At 34.6% G+C, this 24,426-nt stretch overlaps 3 protein-coding genes across 4 annotated transcripts; 2 read left to right on the top strand and 1 right to left on the bottom strand.

Moving 5' to 3' along the window:
* Positions 1-1,305: 1,305 nt before the first annotated feature.
* Positions 1,306-5,020, bottom strand: LOC129892037 (uncharacterized). The gene is made up of 3 exons (XM_055967562.1): positions 4,580-5,020; positions 3,497-3,520; positions 1,306-1,940 (listed from the first exon to the last, which is right to left on the bottom strand). The coding sequence occupies exons 1-3, from the start codon at positions 4,800-4,802 to the stop codon at positions 1,594-1,596; spliced, it is 594 nt and encodes a 197-aa protein (XP_055823537.1). The 5' UTR covers positions 4,803-5,020; the 3' UTR covers positions 1,306-1,593.
* Positions 5,021-6,535: 1,515 nt separating this feature from the next.
* On the top strand, positions 6,536-14,124 carry LOC129892281 (probable lipid-A-disaccharide synthase, mitochondrial). Of its 2 annotated transcripts, none has more exons than XM_055967845.1 (9): positions 6,536-6,644; positions 8,421-8,668; positions 9,234-9,333; positions 9,496-9,601; positions 9,702-9,922; positions 10,443-10,521; positions 10,889-11,127; positions 12,287-12,513; positions 13,422-14,124. In XM_055967845.1, the coding sequence occupies exons 2-9, from the start codon at positions 8,433-8,435 to the stop codon at positions 13,612-13,614; spliced, it is 1,401 nt and encodes a 466-aa protein (XP_055823820.1). In that variant the 5' UTR covers positions 6,536-6,644; positions 8,421-8,432; the 3' UTR covers positions 13,615-14,124. The 2 variants fall into 2 exon arrangements, with proteins under 2 accessions (XP_055823820.1, XP_055823821.1); XM_055967846.1 differs by lacking the exon at positions 6,536-6,644 and adding an exon at positions 8,220-8,322.
* Positions 14,125-15,642: 1,518 nt separating this feature from the next.
* On the top strand, positions 15,643-21,593 carry LOC129892238 (uncharacterized). The gene is made up of 3 exons (XM_055967799.1): positions 15,643-16,040; positions 17,102-18,339; positions 21,084-21,593. The coding sequence occupies exons 1-3, from the start codon at positions 15,714-15,716 to the stop codon at positions 21,280-21,282; spliced, it is 1,764 nt and encodes a 587-aa protein (XP_055823774.1). The 5' UTR covers positions 15,643-15,713; the 3' UTR covers positions 21,283-21,593.
* The last annotated feature ends 2,833 nt before the right edge of the window (positions 21,594-24,426 follow it).

Here is a 24,426-nt window from a genome sequence, read left to right as displayed (position 1 = left end):
TATCATTATAGTACTCCCAATTAAAGGTAAAATCTAACACGATTTTGGTTAAACTTTTAAGCTAAAAGAGAACTTTGAAATGCATCCTTATAATTTATAGTTGGATGGAATTTAGAAAACAGGTATTTTTATATATTTATTTTTGCTAAAAAATAGTTTTGTCTTTTCTTTTCTTATTTGAATTGTTATTTGCACTCAAATATCGCCTAACCTCTTTTAATTAGTTATCATACTACACACTTTATAATCTTAGTTGATTGTCAAAAAAATGTTTAATAACACAAATTTTAAATTGTGTTAGTGTTCAATAGGTACAAATATTAGTTAAGATATTTGTCGATGTATTTCACCTTAATCCTAAATATACATCAATACATGCCCCATGACTCTGGTTTATTGATAAGCATGCAGAGTGTGATGTGTGAGTTAGGCTCATGTCACAGGTAGAACTGTGTGCTAGACAAAAACATAATATTTAAGTGGAAAATATTAAAGGAACGTATCCATTAACCACAGTTAACCCTCAAATTGGTCGATTTTATCAAAGAAAAAAAGTACTTCAATACACACCAGTGTTGTTGTTACTTGAGCTAACAATGGATCAAATACCAAACCCTAGTTCGAGGACAAAGAATTGTGAAGTTTGTACTTGCCTAAGGGTGACCTTGGTCTTTCAAGGTAGTATAGCTTAGCAAGTGACCAGCCAAGTGGATCCAGAAATCAGTCTTTTTCTGCCTTTGTTTCTGATTTAGGAATATCGGAAATAAAAAACAACAATAATATCTAGTGAAATTCCACTAAGTGAGGTAAGTTGAAACACATGGTTGTAGACTTGTAGACACTGAATTCCAATCTTTGTATTTCATAGATGCAATGAGTGATGAAAAACTAAGACAAATTACATGTTCAGGATTACATGTTTTATAGTAAAGTATTAGTAACTCACTTGACTTGAAAGATAAGTTCCCACTCACTGTGCTCATAGGTGCTAATCTCTACTAACTTTAATCTACATTTATAATGCTTTTGTCGCCATCAGTTTCCCAGAGTTTGGGCCAGAAGTCAAGAACACAGGGACAAGGTTAAAGTCAAGTCATCTCAACTTTGTCTACTTCAGCATAGCAGGCAAATCAACAACAAGAGTGGGAATAAAAGTTATAAACTAGCCTGTAAAAGATTGCATCACCTGCCTAAAAGACACAAATAAATAGAACGAGTTGTGACACTTCACGGTTTATCTTCACCTCCATAGATATAAAAATGTTGACAAATGACACTCAGCCAGATGAAAATTTTGCAAGGCAGTTGATAGCAATCCACTCAATCTTTTACTAGAGCAATTTCAACTCAGTAGGATATATAGAAAGGCTTTGCCTTATAGTGTAATTAATGGCAATTTGTCTCAGATGACTAGGCATATAGAGAGAGATATTACAGTGGCCTCTAAACTAAAATCAGGCATATGTTCAAAACAAGTGGAATCCATTCATATGCTAACACATTTTGAGCTGGGACTCAATTATGGACAAATTTGTTGCACCAGAACCTGGCATCAGATCAAGTCGAGATAAGCTACTTGAGGCCATGCGCATTTTACATAGTCTGTACGTTCCCCCGAGACTGAGTTCGAGACTTGGCTGCCCCTTCTTTCCATCCTTTTTGACGAGCCCTCATCTCCCATGTAGCAGTCAGTTTCTTTTGTGCCAATAAAAGAACCTCAGCTTTTTCCCTTGCCTCTTCACATGTCTCCATTCCAGAATTGCACTTGTCTGCTTCTTTCATATATTGGGATGTCAACTTTTTTGCTTCAAGAAGTGCCATGTCAGCCTTCCGCTGATTTTCTGAGGCCTCAGCTTCTCGCAATTTAAGTTCCTCAGACAACAAGTCAGCAAAGTTCTTTTCCGTGTCTTCACCAACTTCTGGATCATGCTTAGCACAATCTGTAAAACATAGAATAAGAAGGGAAATCCAAGATTTTAGATCTCAAGTCACAAAATATAGATTTCAATCCTCAAAAAAAAAGAAGAGAAAATGGTTACTTCAACAAAAGAACAATAAAATATAGGAGGTTCACATTTACTCTATGATATTTTGAACATATTCAGCTTGTTAAGATGTCAAGCATCTGCAGTCTTGCAGATCATCTCGATATTTGCACAGTTTCACCTCATTACAGAATCAAAGAAATCATGCCACAAGTCCTCGAACTCAACCATCATATATGAGATGGTTGTTTATTGGATGCAACTAAAAAATGTTTTTACAACAATAAAATTCCGCAAAATATCCATTTTAAATAACAGTTGTTTCTTACCTACCAGTACTAAAAAGTCTCGTATCTGAAGTCATACAATATGCTCTACCAAATCACAGATTAGATGAATCTGACATAAACTCATAAGAACTCTTTCTTTTTCTTGTCCACTTATAGATTTCAAACCAAAAATCTCAAATTTATAACAATACATGTTATGTGTCTCCTCAGATGATTTTCACAACTAAATTAATCGCATATATGATGTGATCCTTTCGCTTCAAGAAAAAAAGAGTGGGTAATCTACTGCAGAATAAGTATGGTACCATCGTTTTAGTAGCCAAAATAAATTCATATTGAGGGAAGGAACAGAGTAACTGAGAAAAGATGGAGAGGGGGAAGGAGGAAGGCATATCCAGTAATTCTTCGAAGTTGTTATCAAGCTACCGGTGGAAATACTCAGAGAATTTGGAGGGGAGGAATACTTGTCTAAATTTTTGGATCCACTAAGTTATTGTAAGTTGTAACTTTTATATCAAGCTACTGCCTTTTTCATGTTAAAAGCAGTTGCGTCGATCAGAGGATCCATCAAAAGTCCAAAACAATGCCCATGAGGAAGGCAGGTGTCATACAAGGGAAAACCAAATCTTATATCACCACAGGTTAGTTAAGTTGTCAAAGCAAATATTTTCACGTGTCACGTAATATCTTCCAATCAAGGTATCATTCGGACAGTCACAACAGAAGAAATCAGGTTATTCAAGAAAACATAAGGGTTAGATCAGTACATAAGCAGGTTATTCAAGAGAAAATAAGTGCTCATTTTTTTATTTTTTTTTCCTTATTAAAAAAACACAAACCAAATTAGAAGCCCTTAGCCCCTTACTAATGTTTCATCTGCAGGTCTATTCACATTAAGGTACTTACGGAGTCTAAAGGAAAATCTCATGAGTTGACATAACTTTAGAAGGAGAGAGCATTTGACAACACCAACCTAGAATGCTTTAGATAACCCTGAAGCTCAAAGCTGAAATACTACCCAAACATAATTCCTATGATAATAAATTCATGAAAAAGTAGAATACTAAGTATTGATGATCTCAGTGTTAAGAAAGGTAAGGCATCAGATAACAACTAGAAGAAGAAAATGATGACTTAATGAAATCTTCCATCAGATCACAAAATAAATGAAACCTTAATCAAAGAAAACTAAAGAACTGCCAAAGATCTCATGATGCTAACCTGTCAAAGAAGCATTGCTCAAACCTGCAAGACATACAAAAATAAGAGGTCAATGGGAGCGGTTGCAATTCTTGACAAAACCAATATCCTCATGTGACCAAATACTCTAAAGTCTAAAGAAGCCTTACAAAAAGACATGGTGTCCAGATCATAGGAAATGACAACTCCACAGTACAAGCAGAGAAAGGAAGCAAGAGGAATTTTCCATGACTCTACCTATGGCCCATTCACAGGACAAAGAACCAAAAGCTATCACTAAAAATTTCTGAGTTTTAAGATAGTTGAGATCCGAATTGTTCAAGGGTTATTAGATTAGTAAAAGGAAAACCAGAAGGATTTTAATATATCTCGAGCTCACAAGAAATGTGTGAAGGTCGGCCAAATTAATTAACCATAGTAGCCTCAACCTTAAGATAATAGGCGTCATAAGAGGAAAGCTAAATAGTATGTTTAGACAATCTTTAACGTTAATAATAAAGTTTCTAACCCATACATCCTGACTCCTGTCCTTCTTCCAAATAATCCCAAACTACATATAGCAACAAGCAGGATGATTGGGGAATATTTTAATTTAGGTTAACACATTCATGAGTCAAGGCATGGAAATATTGCCAGAAATATAAAAAGGACAGACAATGATTAACAAGAGTAATAACAACTAACAATCTTCAATAATTGAACTTCAAACAGTATGAACTTCCCAATTTGGCCTGAGATTAGAAGTTAAAAAAACTATACTTTTAAATCACAGTGTCATTTCAGCAAGATTTTGACTCGATATATGCAGCATCAGAAAACAGAAAGCAAAACTGTGACAATCAATCGGATTCTGCTTCATTTAGAAAGCAGATCCAACAAAGGTACAAATCGTTGAGATCTTTCAATTAAATGACCAGATTCACAAATGAGTCTTTAAGCAAGTGAGCAAATTTAACAAAAGGGGTCTTTAAATAACCATATCCGCAAATGGGTCCTAAACCAAATTCACAAAAAGGGCATTCTTGACAGTTAATGGCACATATTACAGCAGATCAGGCAAAAATCAAAAGACGAATAATAATAATAATAAGAAGAAGTGTATACCTGGGGGAATGAAAAAGAAGGGTTCGGAATTGCAGTCACAATTACAAGGAGGACAAGTAGTAACGGAAGAAGAACGGCTAACAGCAGCTAAACCTTCCATCAAGTGCCAATACAAAGGTGGACCCAAAATATAGGCTACTAAGCTAATTGCCATGAGACCTAATACTGATTTCAACACCCTGGGACTACATGGTGATGATCTCCCTGCTTGATTCAACGCCATTGGTCGTCCTGTTTCTTTCTATAATAATGTGCAGTAAGCAGAGACAGAAAGTTGGGCCTTTTTTTTTTTTCAATTTTTTTTTTTGAGTTTAATTGTTACTTTTGTGCTTACCTATGGAGACCAATAGCAGATGCATGAAGATCAGCTATTTCTCTTTCCTGCCTTTCAACAGTCCTGACGCGTTTGGGAATCGTAGCCCAGATCCGCCGACGCACTCAGTGAACTTGAAGTTAAATTATTACTGTAATAATTTATTTTTTAAAAAATAATTATCTCGAATTATTTAGTAGCATTATTATCAGAAGTTTAAAATAAAATTTGTTATTTCTTTTCAACTTTATCCCTAGAAGAAATATATGAAGATATTCGATAAGATGAAAGTTGCGTTGGTGGAAGATAAATGTGAAAGTAAGATTGAGATGATTTGGATATGTAAAGGAGAAATGTGTGGATTGTCAAGGGCGAAAATATGATAGATTGGCCACGATTAATTTATGAGAGATAGAGGTAGGTCGAAAAAGTATTATGAGAGGTGATTAGATATGATATGTAGTAGATTCAACTTATCAGGGACATAACCTTGATATTATTAGTAAACTGTGTTTAAAAATAGTAAATCAGTAAAGTTTTATATACTCGAATTCTGAAAAAATAGAAACTTTTATTTTAGAAAATATTCAATATCATAGAAGTTACTGTGTGCTTTTAAGAAATTTAATCCCCTCTTATACCCGAGGTGATGGATTACTTCCTCCTGTAATGAAACAGATATACCCATTGCAACCCTCTTATACATAAGGTAATGGATTACTTCCTCTTGAAATGAAACAGATATACCTTTGTAAGAGTAGCACTACCTCAAACGTTTGCAATTTCGTCGAACTCAAAGACAGTCTCAAATGACACAAAGACTCTATTTTTATTGGTAAAAAAATATTCAGAAGTAACTCATAATTCGATGTATAAAAATGAGGGTAAACTAATCTATTTATAGCCATGAGTCTAAGTTGAAATTGGTGCGAAAACACTTGTTTAGAACATGTTTGGTGTCTGTTTCGAAGGGACAAGTCCTTGTAATTATTCAGTGAAATTTAAATGATATTTAGCGCGAAAATAGTATCAAAAAATGAGAAAATAAATAAATAAATTTAGTCCAAAAAATTTATCAGTCTAATCATTTTATTGAATCCAAATCCAAATTTAATTCAAAGCCGAGTGAAGACAAGTGAAAGGGACTTTCATCTCAACTCTTTATTAACTAAAAGAAGTGTTTCTATATATACGCGTACTAGTCTTACTTTCCACCACCAACAAAGAAGAAAATTTCTATCAAAAAGCGTCTAACCATGAAATTTTTGTTACTTTTTTTTTAGTTGAACTCCAAAAGACATATTTGGCCATAAAAATTTGAAAATCAACTTGAAGTTGAATTCCAAAATTTTTCAGAATTTTAAAAGCAACAAAAAAATATTTTCACTCCAAATTACTCACAATTTTTTTTAAAAAACTCCAATTTATATTCATCGCCAAACACAACTGGCCAATTTCCAAATAACATTTTTCACTTTAATTTTTTTTTCAAATTTCACAATAATACATTTTTAGTTTACCATCATAAAATCAATTTTATTTATACTTTAAATAAATAGAATAGATTATAATTTGAGAATAATTTGATTTGAACCAAATGACCATTTGGTCCTTTTGGTTAAATATCTTCTCTGGTTTCTCATAGGGATCCAAATTAAATTAGAAGAAGAAAGGATATGGCCGGTGGGGAAAAGAAGAAGGTGAAGAAGTGAACGCTGTGTCTAAATCACTCTCTCAAACTCATCCATACAAGTAATTACTCTACTCTAATAAACTCCTTAAATTTAATTGTTTGGTTAAATGTCGAACTTCAGCCCCTTCGAGTTGGCCATGGGGTTACACCCTCTAACGCCCCACAACATTGCGACAAGAGGGGGGCTTGCCCATCAGCCTAAGCGCATCTCATTTGTTTGTTGTATTTGTTGTATTATGTGGCTTTACGATAAATTAAGTACTGCCTGTCAATATTGTTTATGCAAGATTATTGCATTGATGTAATGAAGCTCCAAAATTAATGTGATAAGTTTTAGTGAAGAAACCGATTCACATCACTCAAATTGGTTACATTGTATTATCATATGTTTTCCTTTGGCTTATAATTAGCAATGAACAACGTCGAGTATACAAGTATAGAAAAACTAAAGGTTCGAGTTGGTTACAATTCAATTAGATAAGAATTTTCATGTAATCATTAAAGTTCCTACACATATGCTACTGTGGCTTATGTTTTTTACATTAATATTGATGCATAATTTAGTTTTAAAGTATAATGGTCCATTATATCAACTTTAGCGGATATTTTAATATCTTAGCATTTTAATTTAGAGATTAATTATCACTTTTTGATTAATATAGATATAAATTCATGTAGTATTTGCATAAGATCTTGATCATGACATAAAATAAAATGAAACAAAAGAAGCTAGCTCGAGTGGCAAGGGGTGGACGATTTGTGGCTTAGGTCACAAGTTCAAGCCCCACACCATGCAAAGTGAAGCTTGGTATTTAAGTGGAGAAGGGTAGAGCGGTGGGCACATTATCCACCGAGTTTAGAAGGCTATGATTGGTCCAAAGGGCGGGTCACAGATGGATTTCTCGGTTATCAAAGAAAATAATATATATACACACACACACACACATATAATACATAATTTGTCCATTTATTTTGTTTTGCCTTTAGCATCAAATTTGACAATGTATCCTCTCTTGTTTTTATGTAAATTTGTAGTATGTTACATGTATTTTGGAATTAGTCTTGGTTGGAAGATTTTGATTGCTTTTTTGACAATACATAGCATGAAGTGATGCAACAATCGAACAGACATCAACCTTGGTTGAGGAAGGTCGATAATGGAAATAAGTTTACCCAAAGTTATTTTTATGAAATTATGCAATCTGACTTTAATGATTACATGAATTCATTGATTGGACTTTCTGGCATAAGAGCCAAGGCAGAGAAAGCAGACAAGTTTATGTAATTAAGAGAGTGATCCAATCGCAACTGCTTAGAATTCTATTCAAGATAAAAGATGGAGTTTGAAGTAAAAATGATTTGATTGTGAATTTCTACACATTATTTGTTTTTCTTTGAGTGTGATAAAATCAAGTTATTCGCAGATTATCCTTCTATTGCATACATTATATAGTCCTAAACATTAATTTTGTTGGACCAAAATATTGTAGTCCTTAGTCTTAAAGATAGCGAATAATTTTTTCATATCCAAATATTGTTTATTAAGAAGTGCTTTTAGGTTCTTTACTTTAATTGACACATCATACAATGTCTTAATTTTTTTTTGAAACAATCTGCGCATTGCGCGGGAATGTATGCTAGTTAAATTAGAAAGGAAATAGCCGGTGGGGAAAAGAAGAAGGGGAAGAAGAGAGTGAGCGCTGTGTGCCCTTTTCCAGACAAAAAAAGAAGAAACAAGTTCAGTGATTTGATGAAATTCCCATTTCATTTACTACTTTAGTACTTTCCAAAATAAGGGTTTTACTAAAATTTTGCGTATATTATTTTGATGATAGGTCATCAAAGATATGATTTTTAGAAGAATTTGGAATGTGAATACTGAGATAAACATGAAGTTGATGCGGCAAATGAGAAGAGCATTCTCAGTTTCAAGTCAATCTGCACTTGATTTTGCTTCAAAAGATGGTGAACTCAGGGTCTTCATTGTTGCTGGGGAGGTTTCTGGTGATACAATTGGTTCCCGTGTAATGAATTCTCTAATAAAGCTATCTCCTTTGCCTGTCCATTTTTCTGGTGTTGGAGGGTAACTTTTCTCTTTCTTTTACTTTTCTGTGCATCACATTTTCTGCCTTTTTCTGGTCTGCCAAGAACAGTTTGCAACTTTGTATGTAACTTTTAATTTAAGTAGAAAATTTGAGGTACCCTCTTAAGATTCTGAAAGAAAACTAATATGGTGTTCATATAATTGATACCTATGCCTTGGGATGTTTTCACACTTTCTGGGTACCCTTATTTGTTGAAGAGTCCCACATGACTTTGGCAATCCTTCCCTCACGAGCTACTAACTTTTGGGTTGAGTTAGGCTCATGATCAATTTCTTTACTTGGTATCAAGCAATACCCATCCCAATTATTGTGTATCGATGTTGGGCCCCCATATTAAATTGCCCACACACCAGATGTCCATCCTTGGGTGTGACGTGGGGTGTCGAAGAGTCCTCCATTTCCTTACATTATTGATGATTAGTATCTTGTTAAAGTTACTAATTCAAAATTGGAATTATCTTATGCTTTTTACTAGTCAATAATGCAGTCAACTTGTCAACTTCTTAATTACTATCATTATTCTTTCTGTGTATATACTATTAGGAAGATGATGTCTATGCAAGGGTTGAATTCTCTGTTCCCAATGGAGGATATTGCAGTAATGGGCATTTGGGAGCTGCTGCCGTATCTTAATCAGTTTAGGGTATGAATACTTATGAATATCTGCTTAAAGAAAATCAATTTAATAGCTTTTTCAAGTCATTTAATTGAAGTGATACTTAAAAGAAAATGAAAAGATTCATGCTGTCTGAACGGTTTGATAGCTCCATGAAATTTGGACCTTATTTGGATTTTAAAATGGCAGGTTAGGCTCAAACAAACTATAGAAGCTGCTCTTTCTTTTAAGCCTCATGTCGTACTCACTGTAGACGCTAAAGGATTCTCCTTCCGTTTCCTAAAGCATTTGAGGGGTAACGCTCTGTAGCTTTTGTGAGTTCGAAAGAGATTTTCAAGTTTACCTTTGCACTGGGAAAAATAAGGTAGTAGGAATACAGGAAATACATTTTGCAGCTACTTGTGTTCAACAGGGGATGATTAATCCGCTGCACTTCCATTATGTATCACCATCATTTTGGGCCTGGAAAGGCGGTGAAGCAAGACTTAAAGGACTTCTTCAGTTTGTGGATCATGTATTATGCATTCTTCCATTTGAGGTAGAAGTCTGTAGATCAAATGGCCTAGCAGCAACCTTTGTTGGTCATCCCACCCTTGAAGATATTCCGGAATTCCAGGTAAATCAGTATTTTGATATGTGTTGTATTCAACGTGTGGTACATGACATGAAGTAATAACGACTAATGACGTGGTAGTGTATCCTTCACCACTCAAATTATGCGTTCTAAGTTCTAGTACTATAGTCTGGGTTTTTAGCTTTTGAGCATGCAGATATTCTTTCTTTTCAAGGAAAAAATTACTGAGAATTCATGTAGGATTTCACTGGTATGATAGAGATTTTCCTATCAAGAAACAATCCACTAACTATTTTGTATGATTTTCCTGTTCTGATGGAGTGGTTCCATCATAATGTCTTCAGGTCAGAGTATGGTTTTTTAACTTTTGAAATTGCATTTTACTTATTAATTCTGTATAAATCCTGATGAATCACATCAGGGGAGCAAAGAAATGAGAAATGAATGAGAAAAATGAACAAGGGAACAAATTTATTCCACCACGCAACAGTGAATTATAATCTAATGTAGTTTATGACGGAAGGATAATTTAATATTAATGTAGTTTTATATTGAATTTTAGGGGAAGGATGCCACTGAAAGAAGGTACAGAATTGAAGGAAATGCTAAAGCGTTTCTAACTGATTATGGAATATCATCGGGTATGTTAACTTGTAAGATACTGTTTGTAGAAAGCTTCTGCTGTAACTTGATAGACTATATTTCTGCATATTATTACCCATTTTTATTTTCGTGATGAACGTACAAAGGTGTTTAATGTGTGAAAAGCTTTCGATTTTTTTGAACAATATATATTTCTATGCTTTTGCTGTAATTTGTCATTTATCCAGCAATGCAAGATCTTGCTCCCCATGTTCACTCCTCATTTGTTAAAATCTGTCTCCTTCCAGTGTCTTACCTAAAAAAAATGGATATTGATTTCCTTTTCATTGGTTGGTTGTGTGCTAATCCCTCAGTTTTGATTATATTCGTCAGCTTTCTAATTATGCTTTCTTGTTTAATTTGAAGGATCCCCAGTTATTTCCTTGCTTCCTGGAAGTAGATTACAGGAGGTTACTCGAATGTTCCCCATATTCTCAAAAACTTTGGAGCAATTAAATGTTTCTTTTCCGAACTTGGTAGCAGCAGTTCATTTGGCACCTAATCAACATGTGGAAGACTACATCAGTAAAGCTGTTCGTAAGTGGCCATCATCTGTTGTATTGGTTTCTGGAGGATCACACCAGATGAAATATGATTCATTTAGTGTAAGCACTTGAGCTTGTACCTATACAGTTTATAGTTAAGTAGCTAGAACTAAAGTTATGCCTTCTGTTCTGGCTTTGGGATTTTGGGGCTCAGCAAATAGTTTGAATGTTCACTATTCTAGAATAGCTCAATTATTTTGAGACATACTGTGACCAAAGTGACCCAATTTGAAATATGGTGTAATTGGAAATGGGGCAAGTCTCTTGGTGGCCTTCATAAGGCACAAACCTCAATTATTTATGCCTTGCAACGGAGTGCTAGCATCTTTTCATTCTTCTTTGCATTGAGTTGTTCCTCACAATGCTGAGAGGATGATAGTCACTGTGAGTTGGGAAGAGCCAGCCACTTGGCCCACATTGATGGGTCTGGATGGGAGGATCTAATAGCTAAGGATGATAACCTAGTCTTTGCTACTAAAGGTTGGCCAACTGGAAACCTTGATGTCTTGTTCTAGTTTTGTCCTTGATGATAGGTAGCATATCAAGCTTTTGGCAGATTGAAGCTTATTAAAAATCCAGAACAAGAGTAAGTGAAAAGGACTTGACGCTTGGCTTACGAGCTTTTTCAATTGGTAAAATCTATCACAAAATTTATTCTTGTCTTTCTTTTTCAAGTTGTTTCATTGCTTTTAGTAATCGAAAGAGTTCTAATGTGGATTAGATTCTCAACTGGTGTAGGATGTTCAATTGGTGTAGGGTGTTTCAATAGTCAGTAGTTACACCAAGATCGGTTTTAGATAATCTTTGTTTAACCAACAAGACTTTTCCTAAATATAGTTCTTCCTGAACTCCGTGCTGAGTCAAAGTATGTCACATAATTTGAAGCGGGGGGAGTAGTTCATCTGTATGAATAAAAATGATGTTAAAAAGTTACATAGGTTAAATACTTTAACTGTGGGTATAGGTTGTGGAGTCCATATTATTATTGTTCACTTTCTGCCATTGACATCTGTACTTCTATAACTTCTCTTTTGAGTTGAGGGTCTATCAGAAATAACTTCCCTACCATGCAAAGGTAGGGGTAAGGCCAGTATACATCCTACGCTCCTCAGACTCACTTGTGGGATTACACTGAGTATGTTGTTGTCGAATATCTAAATTGTTGTGCCATGTTTCAAGGTGAAGTTGATAACTCGAACTGCGTTTCTGCATAATGCAGGCTAGCAGTGTAGCACTATGTACTTCAGGTACAGTTGCAATGGAGATGCAGCTTGCACGACTGCCATGTGTTGTTGCATATCGAGCCCATCTCCTGACGGAATGGTTCATACGTTACAAAGCTATTATACCATACATCTCTCTTCCTAATATTCTATTGGATTCAGCTGTAATTCCTGAAGCTCTATTTCAGGAATGCATACCTTCGAAATTGGCATCATTGCTCAAGTAAGCTTCCCCTAAATGGTCCTCGTCTCTTTTTGGTTTCTCGCTCTATCTGGAGCAATTTAGCTAAACTTTGATGATGTGTAAAGTGACTGTCTTGGACAATATCTTCCAATGAAATGCTTAAGCTGCTTGCCCTTATTTGGGGTACTATTACAATAACAACAACATACCCAGTGTAATACCACAAGTGGATTCTGGGGAAGGTGGTGTGTACCTGTACCATACCCCTATATTGTGAAGGAAGAGAGACTGTTTCCGACAGATCCTCGGCTCAAGTAAAACATTTCAAAGCATGTTTGAAAAAAAAAACACTAGTGAGGAAGCCACGTTGGAAATAATGGAGAAAAGAACAGTAGCAACATCAAAATAATACGATAACTGAAGCAAAAGAAACAACCGTTAACAATAAAATCGAAGAAAAAGATAATAAGAGAGTAATAACAATAATACTAATATGGAAAAGAAAGCGTAGAATTAGGAGAGAGTATTGAAGGAAAAGCTATATTTATACACAGACTGAAGTATAAGTCCTTGTATTTCCTGGAATTTTGGTGTAATCTTTTGAATGCATATGAACATGGAGTCCATGCTAGCCTTTCTCAGCTCCCTGCAATTATTAGGAACTTAGCTTTTGTACCGCACATACCCTGCACCTTCTTGGTGCATTTTTTCATCAAAAGAATATATTCTAAAGAAATGGATGAGTTGGCCATGAGGCAGGAGATTATACTTTCTTCTACCTTGAAGTTTGTTATTTTTTCCTGTGTTAGCAAATGCAGATGAAACCAATCATATGGAAAGATGAAAACTAGAGAGCTGCAATTGTGTGCCTATGTGTGTGTGTGAAAGTAAATGCTATAAATCTTTAAAATGGCTTACATTATCACTCGGGAATCTTGAAATTGCAGAGATTTAATACTTGATGAAAACCTTCGAGAAAAACAAATTATTGCTGCTGAAAAGGTCATTAAGCTGCTAAGGCCTCAAGAGATTAGCTTTGGTTGTTCAACCCAGGTGGAGATGAGTGTTCCGCTTTCTGATTGTAGACCAAGTATGGTTGCAGCATATGCAATACTGTATTATCAGAGGAAGCTGGAATAAGATCTTTGGTTCTAATTCAAGCAGTTGTCATGAGCAAAATGGAGATAAGATGCACGCTGAATGGTTTGAAGATAATGTTTTTGGAGGTTAGCAACCAAAAGGCAGTTGAATCATTTCAGTTGTGGGTTATTTTTCAACTAATGTTAATTTTGTCAGCTAATTTCCTTCGTCAGTTTTTAGTTGCATATAGATTCAATCTTGAAGAAGCTCAAGTTGTATCTGAAAGCTGTGTGAATTAGTTTATGAAAGTTTTCCGGTCTTAGTGGATCTTCCTTCTTCCTCTCTCAATTCTTGATAGCACTTATTCAGATTAAGGACTGTAACAGGTGTTTGAATTGGATTTATGAAGTGAGAAGTCCAAGGAGATGGGAAATATTTCTAGGAGATGTTGGATTTTAATAGTATTATGGTAAATCTAATATTGGTTTACTATTTCTAGTGATGTAGACTACGTCTTGGTTTATACAATCAACTGATGGAATTGGGAGGCTCCTTTAGATATTGTTGTTGTTCAAAACTTGCATTTTCTTAGTATTATGGAGGTAATTTAGGAATGATTTGAGTAATTTCGAAAACCTTTGAAATGAGATTCCCAAATTACCATAATGCTGGTGTTTTTTACTAAATTCTTTTAGTTCTCCCAAAAACTGGTGAACTATAATTTGATAACTATAAATAGTTTGAGATTCTAGTTAACAATTCTAGTTTACATAATACTTCTAGAAATGCCTAATAACAACAACATTAATAATGTTGGAAGCTCTTCGTCCTCGCACCACACATTGCCTCCATCTCTCTTTGCTTGGGCTTTTCAAGAAAATAATCACAACAAATTAATTGTAGTTTTTGGGCAAAGTATAGTGTACAACAAAAAATATGTTATCATTTGATAATTTATTGCTATAACAAGAAGAGAAATTATCACGTGAATATGTCTGAAGAAATTTGCAAGAATCTATCGCGTGACTATTTTGCAGCAAGAAGAGAATAAAAAGCTGCCCAAAAAAATTAAAAAAAAACAAAACTGTAGTTCGGACATTTTTGGGCAAACTATATAAAAAAAATTGAATTTTTGTTCGTTTGAAAATGAGCGAATCCCTAAATTTTTTTTACATTTGGAGAAGACGGACGTTAACGGTTTAAGAAACGATTCACTCATTTTTTGGGGAGGTGTCTATTTTGGACCTTTGGTGTATGTTTTTAGAGAGGATCTGTTGTGATAAGTTGTGTCAAAAAAGTATGTGTTTTGATGCTGGACTCTATTGTGAACCTCAATACTTGCATTAGTTATATATATGTTAGAAAAAGTATACCAAATTACCAAATAAAGAATTACTAATACTAATACTACATGCATTATTTTCTTTGATATTTTTTTTTGATTTTTTATCATGTGTTTGATACTCGCATTGAAATTCGACTGATACAAAAGAATCAAATTGAAAATCTCTGATTAAAACAAAAATAACTCCATCCATTACACTATATTTATTGATGGTTCTCTAGTATCTTCTGCTAAACGACAATAAGTCAAAAACTGGTCCAAAAAATTACTACTTGTAATTGTACTAAACTATTTATTTATATTGTACTGTGCTAATTGAATTGAAATAAATATAAGATTAAACTGATAAAAGTATTATCGTGATAGGAATTAGAAAAACGAGGAAATGAAAGCAGATATCTAAATTGAAAATGGAAAGAATAATATGCCAATGACAAAAATAAAAGAAAAAAAACTATATATACATCTGAAAACGGATAGTAGATTTAACTTGAGAAAATACTCAAATATGTTATCAAACTTTGAGAAAAGGCTCATTCATGCCATTATTTATAAATTAAAAATATTTTTTATTTTATAAAATTATTTTGTACACATAGTCAATTATGATTCGATCATATCATTAACTAAATTATTTTTTAAAACAAAAAAAGTTTAAATATGCCATAAAATAAAAATAGCATAGATGAACCAAAGGGATGACATAAATAACTCCTTTTCGGCATACTTGAATCTTTCCTATTTAACTTTTAAGTTTTAGGAAAATAAATAAAATCCCTAACTGAACACAACACTCTGTTCAATTTGCTCGACAATGGCGTTCGAGCTCCCAAGTGATCTGATCCAGCAAGCCAAAATCTCGACCCGAACCGAAGCGGGTCTACTCGACTTCCTCCCTGATGACTCATCACTTCCGGCTCTGCCTTCTCTTTCCGCCACCGTCGCTGCCTTCGATCCTTCTCCACCTTATCTCCGCTGTAAACGCTGCCAAGGTAGGCTTCTCAGAGGGCTCCAATCCTTGATTTGCATATATTGTGGACACAAATTGCACCAAAACCCTGACGTTGCTGCTGACCCCATTTCATTTAAGTCTACTGTTGGCTATCAATGGTTTCTCCAAGCTCTTCGCCTTGATGGATCGGTATGTTGGGTTTTTCATCCTGAAATATACCCAGTTTGCTTATTGCTTTATGTAATAGTGTTGGTTACGTCCTGTTGTGGAGTATCTATAAAATGCAAGATTAGATCTTTTCTATTATGTTTTGCAGATTAGGATTTGAATTTTATTTTGAAAATTTATTGTATTTATACTGAATTCGAACCCATTGTGAGTTGTGACCTACGATTAGTAAGTGCTGCAGTTCTTCAAATCTACTAACTTAGTATTGTTGGTTGATCGTATGGCGTGTCCCTTCTACTTTGTCTCGAAAACACAATCTGCTGCTTATTGCTTTATATGGGTATTAGTTTATACCACCAGCTTTCAGGCACTTCCACTAATTCCATGGGATACCTGCCACCTCCCTCCTACCACGTAAATCTTCTCCGCCAAGGAGAGGACAATGGAAAGAAATCACGTATTGATTTGTCTATGCTAGGATTTGACTCTGAGACCTTACAGTGCTCAACCCACTTCATTGATCACTAGGCCACACCCTTGGGTTTTATATGGGTATCCCTACCAGTTATGGGATAATGATAATGAAGATGAAGATGAGGATTTTTTTTGTTCTTTTTAGAAACTAGTATATTTACACTAAATTCTAATCCTTGGCGAAGAATTAGTTAGTGCAGTAATCCCTTGCTAGATTATCTTGGGTTTCTCTTCCTCTATCTCAAATCACAATTTACTCATTGCTCTATCTCAATGTCTTGATTGCTTCCAGATATAGAGGGCCTATAATCCAAGACTGGGTTCCTTTGTGTTTTTTTGGGTCATTACTATGATTTATGCTTCAGTCCTATGGCTCGATATATCTTTCTGTAGCTATGCAGGTGCAGATATGGGACGATCTATATAAAAAAGACTTAGTGGGTTGAATGGTACTTGAATCCACTAACTATAAAGTGTATAATCCTGCATCAGCCTCTGTTTCTCACTTTCATTATTTTTTTCTTATGCCTTCTAGTATTTCTGATAGACTTTTGTTAACTTGTTGAATTAGGAGTATGTATTAAGAACTTGTCCCATTTGGTTTCCAGGAGAAGGTTGGAGAAGCTACTGAAAAGAATCAGGTACACAAGGGGCCGAGTTCACCACACGATGAATTTCTATTATCTGATATCCTTGATCTGAAAATAAGATGGCCAACTGAGCTGGAGACAGACAACACTATCATGAACAAGAAGCTAGAGCTATGCAAAAGCTCTTACGATCCAACTGGATTTGACCTGGATAACTTTCTTTCTTTTCTAAAGAGGGAGAACATATCCAGTGTGTACAAAGAACACACAGTCATAAGCGATAATATTGGGTCTGCAGCAAATAAAACAGTTGGAAGTCACGAGGATCTTAGTTTGTTTGAGAATCTCAGATCCTCTGAACCAGCCGTGACCTCTTCTACTGTCCAAACTAGTGATGACTTTTCTGGATGGGAAGCAGATTTTCAGGGTGCTGGTTCAGGAGAGCAGAACGTGTCCAACGAATCTAGCTCTCCTATAAGTTCTGCAGCTGGTTCTGGAGGTCAGCATGCCTTTGCAGCGTTTGACACCTCTACGAGTTCCACAGTTGGTTGTGGAAACCAGCACGAGGTGTCCAAATCAACTGATGCTTTCATTGGCTCAGATATTGATCTTTCTGCTCAGTTAGACACAGTTTTTGGAACCGCAGAAGGCCCAACAGATGGGAAACTGAAGGATGTTATAGCAGTTTCTCCTGCAACTAATGACTGGCCAGCAGTTGACCTATGGGATAGTGCAAATCCGGAAGCATCACAGAAAGCTGGGGAAATTCTTCCAATTTCCAGACCCAAAGATGCTGAATTACAAAATAGTTCAAGCGACCCGTCAACTAGCATTGATTGGTTTCAAGATGACACATGGCAGACTCATAATGCACCTGCACCTAAACACGATACAGCAAATGGAGATCATGATTCTTTTGATGAGTGGAATACTTTTACCTCCTCTGCACCCACTAAAGATCCATTTGAGAATGTACCTGCACCTAAACTTGATAGAGCAAATGGAGATCATGATTCTTTTGATGAGTGGAATACTTTTACCACCTCTGCACCCAACAAAGATCCATTTGAGAATGTGCTGGTGCAAAGCAACAATGACAATAACAATAACACAGAACTAACAAATTTCAGTTCAAATCTTGAAGATATGGATTTTGGCAGTTTTTCGCAGTCAGATCCTTTTTCAGGTGCACCTGATAAAGAGGGTGTTTCTGCGGAAGTGAATGGAAATATTTTGGAAGTTCCTACCATATTCAGGTGTGCACATGTTTTTATTATTTTTGTAATATGGCCTCAACATTGACGGATTAGGAAAGACTTTGTGGAAATGTTGAAGAACATAGACATCTACTATGGCTCTTATACTGTGGTTGGGGTGAAAAGAGAAGGGGCTGGAGGATTGGAAGGAAATGTGGGGATTAGGTTAAGTTCCCTTATTTAAGAGTAAAGGAGGTGAAGTAAATTTAAAGGGGCCAGAATATCCCTCCACATAAGCTCTTCCCATATGGAAGGAAAGTAGAAATATTTTGGATTTACTTCCTTCTATACAAAATGATGGAAGTAAAATTATCAGAATCTTATCTTGGGGAAATAATCAAGTTAATTTCTCTCTTTCACCTCCCTCTCCCCTTACTAGAGCCAAACATAGAGTTAAAGTAGAAATAGAGGCATTAGATATTTCCACAAAGTGGAGTTTGGGGAGTGTAGAGTGTACACAGACTTGATCTCTACCTCAGAGGTAGAGCGGCTGTTTCCGATAGACCCTCGGCTCAAGATAAAAACAGTCTAGAAAAAGAAGTAATGGAAATAAAGGGAACAACTGACATAAATAAATCGACAGATAGTAGCAGAACAATATTACAACAACAACAACAACAACAACCCAGTGAAGTCCCACAACATGGGGTCTGGGGAGGGTAGAATGTACGCAGACCTTACTCCTACCAAGGTAGGACGGCTGTTTCCTGGAGACCCTCGGCTCAGTAAAAGCATAAATGCATAAAAAAAATGTTAGATAAGAATAGGAAATTAAAAGCTTTATGAGAAAAACAACAAACAAATAACGAATAGATAACAAATAAATACAAATAAATAAATACAAATAACAAATAACGATTAAATAAATAATCATAGCGTCACAGGTTCAATAGAGTAATCAAAGCATAGAAAGTAATAAATAATAACATAAATAACAGAAATCAGAATTCACAGCGCAAGAGATCGTAATGCACTACTACGCCTATGAATAGAGAAGAATAACGAGACTATGAACTAGCATTCTACCCTAATGTGGGTCCTCCACACCCTCCTATCTAAGGTCATGTCCTCCGTAAGCTGTAACTGTGCCATGTCCTGTCTAATCACCTCTCCCCAATACTTTTTCGGCCTACCCCTACCTCTTCTGTAACCATCCATGGCCAGCCTCTCACACCTACGCACTGGGGCATCTGTGTCTCTCCTCTTCACATGTCCATACCATCTCAGTCGCATTTCCCGCATCTTGTCTTCCACCGAGGCTACTCCTACCTTGTCCCGAATAGCCTCATTTCTAATCCTGTCGCTCCTGGTGTGCCCACACATCCCTGGTGTGCCCACACATCCAATTACAACAAAATAATACTATAATCAAACTACTCGAAACAACATACAATTACAAAAATCGAAGAACAAGAAACAAGAGTAATACTATGACTACCAGAATGGAAAGCAAGTCAATACACTCCTACGGTCCTACCTACTACCTTAATCCGTGTCCTCCATACCTTTCTATCTATGGCCATGTCCTCGGTGAGCTGCAACTGCCCCATGTCTTGTCCAATCATCTCTAATCAATATTTGTTTGGTCTATCTCCACCTCTCATGAATCTATCTATAGCCAACCTCTCGCACCTCCGCAATGGGGCATCCATACATCTCCTCATCACATGCTTGAACCATCTCAAACTCGCTTTCCACATCTTGTCTTCTATTGAAGTCACTCCCACTTTGTCTCGGATATCCTCATTTTTAATCATGTCTCTTCTAATATAACCACAGATCCGTCATAGCATCCTTGAAGAAGCTAAGCGTATAATAAGCTTAAGACAACTTTGGAAGTCTTATGGTTCAACTTTAGTGCAAATTTGAGACCGAAGTAGGAAATGGATATTGAGCGGTGAGTGTCTTACATCCTTGAGGTGCAAGGTCCGATTCTCACTAGACTCCTGTTCCTCTTTGACCTACCCAGTGCCTCCCTCACCTCCCTTACCTGAAAACAAGAATTTCAAAGAATGGAAAAAAAGATACAGCCATGTTCATAGGGTTTTACAATTTTGTAATGGCTTCGAGATTGAAAGGGAAACGCCTGGAGAAGTAAGATTATGTGTTTCCTTGTCCCAGAGGAGTAAACTCACAACAATAACAACGATGGTTCAAATCCAGAAAAAAATCGAGAGATATTATAGTGATTTCATTAGGGCAAAGTAACTCCACCCCCTGCTCACTCCCCAACAACATACCCAATATAGTCCTAAAAGTGGGGTTTGAGGAGGGTGGGGCGTACGACCCCCCACCCCCACCCCCCTGCACCCCCAAGAAAAAGAAGTTACGCATTTCTAGCTTGTCAAAAGAAGAAAAAAGGCCTGTTAGAATAGATTTGATCTCTGTCCGGTTGGTTTTTGTTAGTTTGCTGGTCAAGTCTTTCTATTGTTCTTGAGATAGATGTAACCTTGGGATGTGGCTAGAGTATCCAAGGTGAAGTTTGAGATTGTCTATTGTTCTTTGGGGGAGTCTAACTTAGGGACACTGGGCAGTAGACTACCTGAGACGAAACAGGGGAAGAAAGAGACCCAGAAATAGATGGGAAAGGGGTTTTTAACAAGTTGGCAAAATAATGATACATCTAACCTTTGAGAGTTTTACCTTGTTAAATCATGATTGAATTCATTACTGCTATTTAACTGTTATCTTCTTACACTCGATTTCAATAAACAAGTTCTTACATTCCATTTGGCATGTTTTAGTGCCGTTGATACACCAAGCAAGGTTGGTGACCATGCTGGACATGCTTCAGAGAATGCAGCCAGTTATGCTGAATCGAATCCATCGAAGAATGATATGGATATAGAAGGTATAATGTCGCAGATGCATGATCTTTCTTTTATGCTCGAGACCAGTCTATCCGTTCCCTCAAAATCCAATGTTTCTCTTCCCAAGGATTGATACATTGCTTTTCATGTGGGTTGACTTCAATATTCATGCAATCAAGTTGTACCTGTTCATGTATTTTATTATAAGAGAATATGATTGTTTTTGTAGCTTATTATCTTAAATTGCTTGAATGGCTGCAAAGGAGTGGCACGTTTGTCTCCGGATATTTTGTTGTAACTGAAGAGAGAAGTAGAAGAGCTTGCCTTTTTTATTTTCTTTGGAGAGGTAGAAATGAACTTTCTGTTTAATATGATATTCTCAATGGACCACTTTATGGGATACCTCTAGCAAAGATATATAAAAAGCAGATTATGTTCTAACAATGATTTTGTTTTGAACTCTGTATAGATAGGGTTGTGTTTCTCACAGAGATTTCATTATTGATGCACGGTTGGGAATTCATTGTGACTTAATACATAATACTACTAACTATGTTGTGAATACTTTGACATGTTTTGATAAATTACTTGGGGGTGAATATAAGGAAGAGAATAGAAGAAGGGAAGACAGGCAAAACGCAAGTTTTTGGCAATCTGGTTTACTCTTAAAACAAACTTTTTTTTTTTTTTACCAACGAAACATGAGAAAATCCACCATACCGAACACACCCTTTTAATGTTTTCTTTTAAAAAAAAAAATATTTCCCAAAACTAAAAATTACACGCACATTTGTTTTCTAGATAAAGAAGAAACAAAACCAAAAACCCTTTACCTGTCTATGGTAGTTTCTTGTGTCCTTATGGGGCTATCACACTACATGTAAGCTATATTAACATTCTGAACTAAACAGTACGAGAATTTTTTAATTTTGCCTTTTGTAGCACATATGCACAGGCGAACACATAAAACTATGAAGGTTTTCGAGATATAACAGTATCTATATATAATATAAAGCTAGATAAAAAGAAGGTGATGTGGCATTTTTCTTTGACCAAAGATTCTATTTATCTTTTTTCTTACGGACAAGGGCCTAAAATGCCCCCGAACTATTGAAAATGGTACAAAAATGTCCCTCATTCATCTATTGGGCCTAAAATGCCCTTGACATTCACCTTTACGTCCAAAAATGACCTTTTCTTTAACGGAAAAAGGCATTTTAGGCCCAATAGATGGATGAGGGCATTTTTGTACCATTTTCAAAAGTTCGAGGGCATTTTAGGCCCTTTACAGTAATTAAAATTCTGTTAAATAAATTTTGATTTATAATTAATTTTAAATAATTAAATTGTAACCAACAGATTGCCGCCACGTTTTTAAAAAAATTATTCAAATTATTTAATTAAAATTCTGTTAAATAAATTTTTTATTTATAATTAATTTCAAATAATTAAATTGTAACCAATAGATGACCACCACGTGTTTAAAATAATTATTTAATTAAAATTCTATTAAATGAATTTTAATTTATAATTAATTTTAAATAATTCAATTGTAACCAATAAATGGCCGGCACGTGTTTAAAAAATTTATTTAATTAAAATTCTGTTAAATAAATTTTCATTTATAATTAATTTTAAATAATGAAATTATAAACAATAGATGACTGCCATGTGTTTAAAAAATTATTCAAATAATTTAATTAAAATTCTGTTAAATAAATTTTGATTTATAATTAATTTTAAATAATTAAATTATAACCAATAGATGACCGCCACGTGTTTTAAAAAATCATTCAAATTATTAAATTAAAATTATGTTGAAAGAACCTAAAATGCCCTTGAACTATTAAAAATGGTACAAAAATGCCTCTCATCCATCTATTGGGCCCAAAATGCTCTTTTCCATTAAAAAAGGTTATTTTTGGACGTAAAGGTAGATGTCAAGGGCATTTTAGGCCCAATAGATGAACGAGGGACATTTTTGTACCATTTCCAATAGTTCGAGTGCATTTTTGGGCCCTTTTCTATTTTTCTTATTTTTTTGACAATTTTTTCTATTTAATTAATTTTTATTATTATACAAAAATGAATGTCTCAATTACTACTCCATTTATTCATTTTCTTCTAAAAATTTAATTGTCTTTATTTCCATTACTCCCATACTATTGATAATCATAACCCCTAAATCATATTAATAGTCATATTCATGATATCACTTGGTATTCCATATTATGTCTTATAAATAGAGGCATAAGAAAATTTTGTTATAAAAGAAATGATCAAATTTATATGTAAAGTTAGGGATTAACTAGGTGACGTCTGCTCATCTTTTTGGCCAAGAATCGTAGTTTTTTTTTATAACTTTATAAAATAAATATTTTATAGCTTATATATTGCTTTCAGATTTTTTTACTTATATGAGATTTGTTTATTTTATTGCAGATGTTTTTTTTGTTGAATGAAAAATTTTTCACCTTCTTCATGATATTCTTTTGATAAACAGATCGAACTTCAATCTAGCAATTTAGTGAGAAAAATTTAAACAGGCTCCTGCAAGATTATTGGCAAAAAGGTATAATCCTTTTCTTATTTACATGTAAGTCGTATTTTTTTATTACATGAATTTTATTGTAAGAACTTGACAAGAGTTTTAAGTGATGTGTATATTATGTCAATAAAAGTGTTGACTAAAAAATTATAAAACAGACACAAAGATAAATCCTATAAAATCAAAAAGCTTAATTAAGAAAGTTATAAAAAAAAAATACAGAAGAGGAAAGCTAGCTTTTGAATTTTTTTTTTACATAACCATGTAAGAAAAAGAGAAGCCAAATCGTTGTGCAAATAAATTTTTCCATCAAACTTTGCTAATGGCTATATTTTGACCTTTTTATAAGTTTTGGTAATTGCTTTGTAGGATAGAACGCTTATCCTATAAATTTTTATTGCTTTGTAGTATAGAAGAGGCTCTTTAAATGACCGTTATGATAAATACATTACAAGAGAACAATGATAATTTATATTTATATATAATAACAAAACTAGAAATATAAATTTTTCCATCAAATTTTCCTAATTGTTATACTTTCACCTTATATAAGAATATTGTGCGTTGATTTTATATATTTTTTTTAATGTTTAACGATTAAGATCATAATAATGATGTATTATTTATTTATTTATTTATTTTAGTTTTCAAGATTTTTCTTTCTTTTGTATTTTATATAAAGTTTTAATTGTCGTAAATTTATAATTTCTTTTAGTTCAAAATAGTAAC

The sequence above is a fragment of the Solanum dulcamara genome, chromosome 6 (genome assembly GCF_947179165.1).
Source record: "Solanum dulcamara chromosome 6, daSolDulc1.2, whole genome shotgun sequence".
In the NCBI taxonomy this organism is placed as follows: domain Eukaryota; kingdom Viridiplantae; phylum Streptophyta; class Magnoliopsida; order Solanales; family Solanaceae; genus Solanum; species Solanum dulcamara.
Note: the sequence above shows the minus strand (reverse complement) of the source record. Positions and strands in the feature narration are given on the sequence as shown.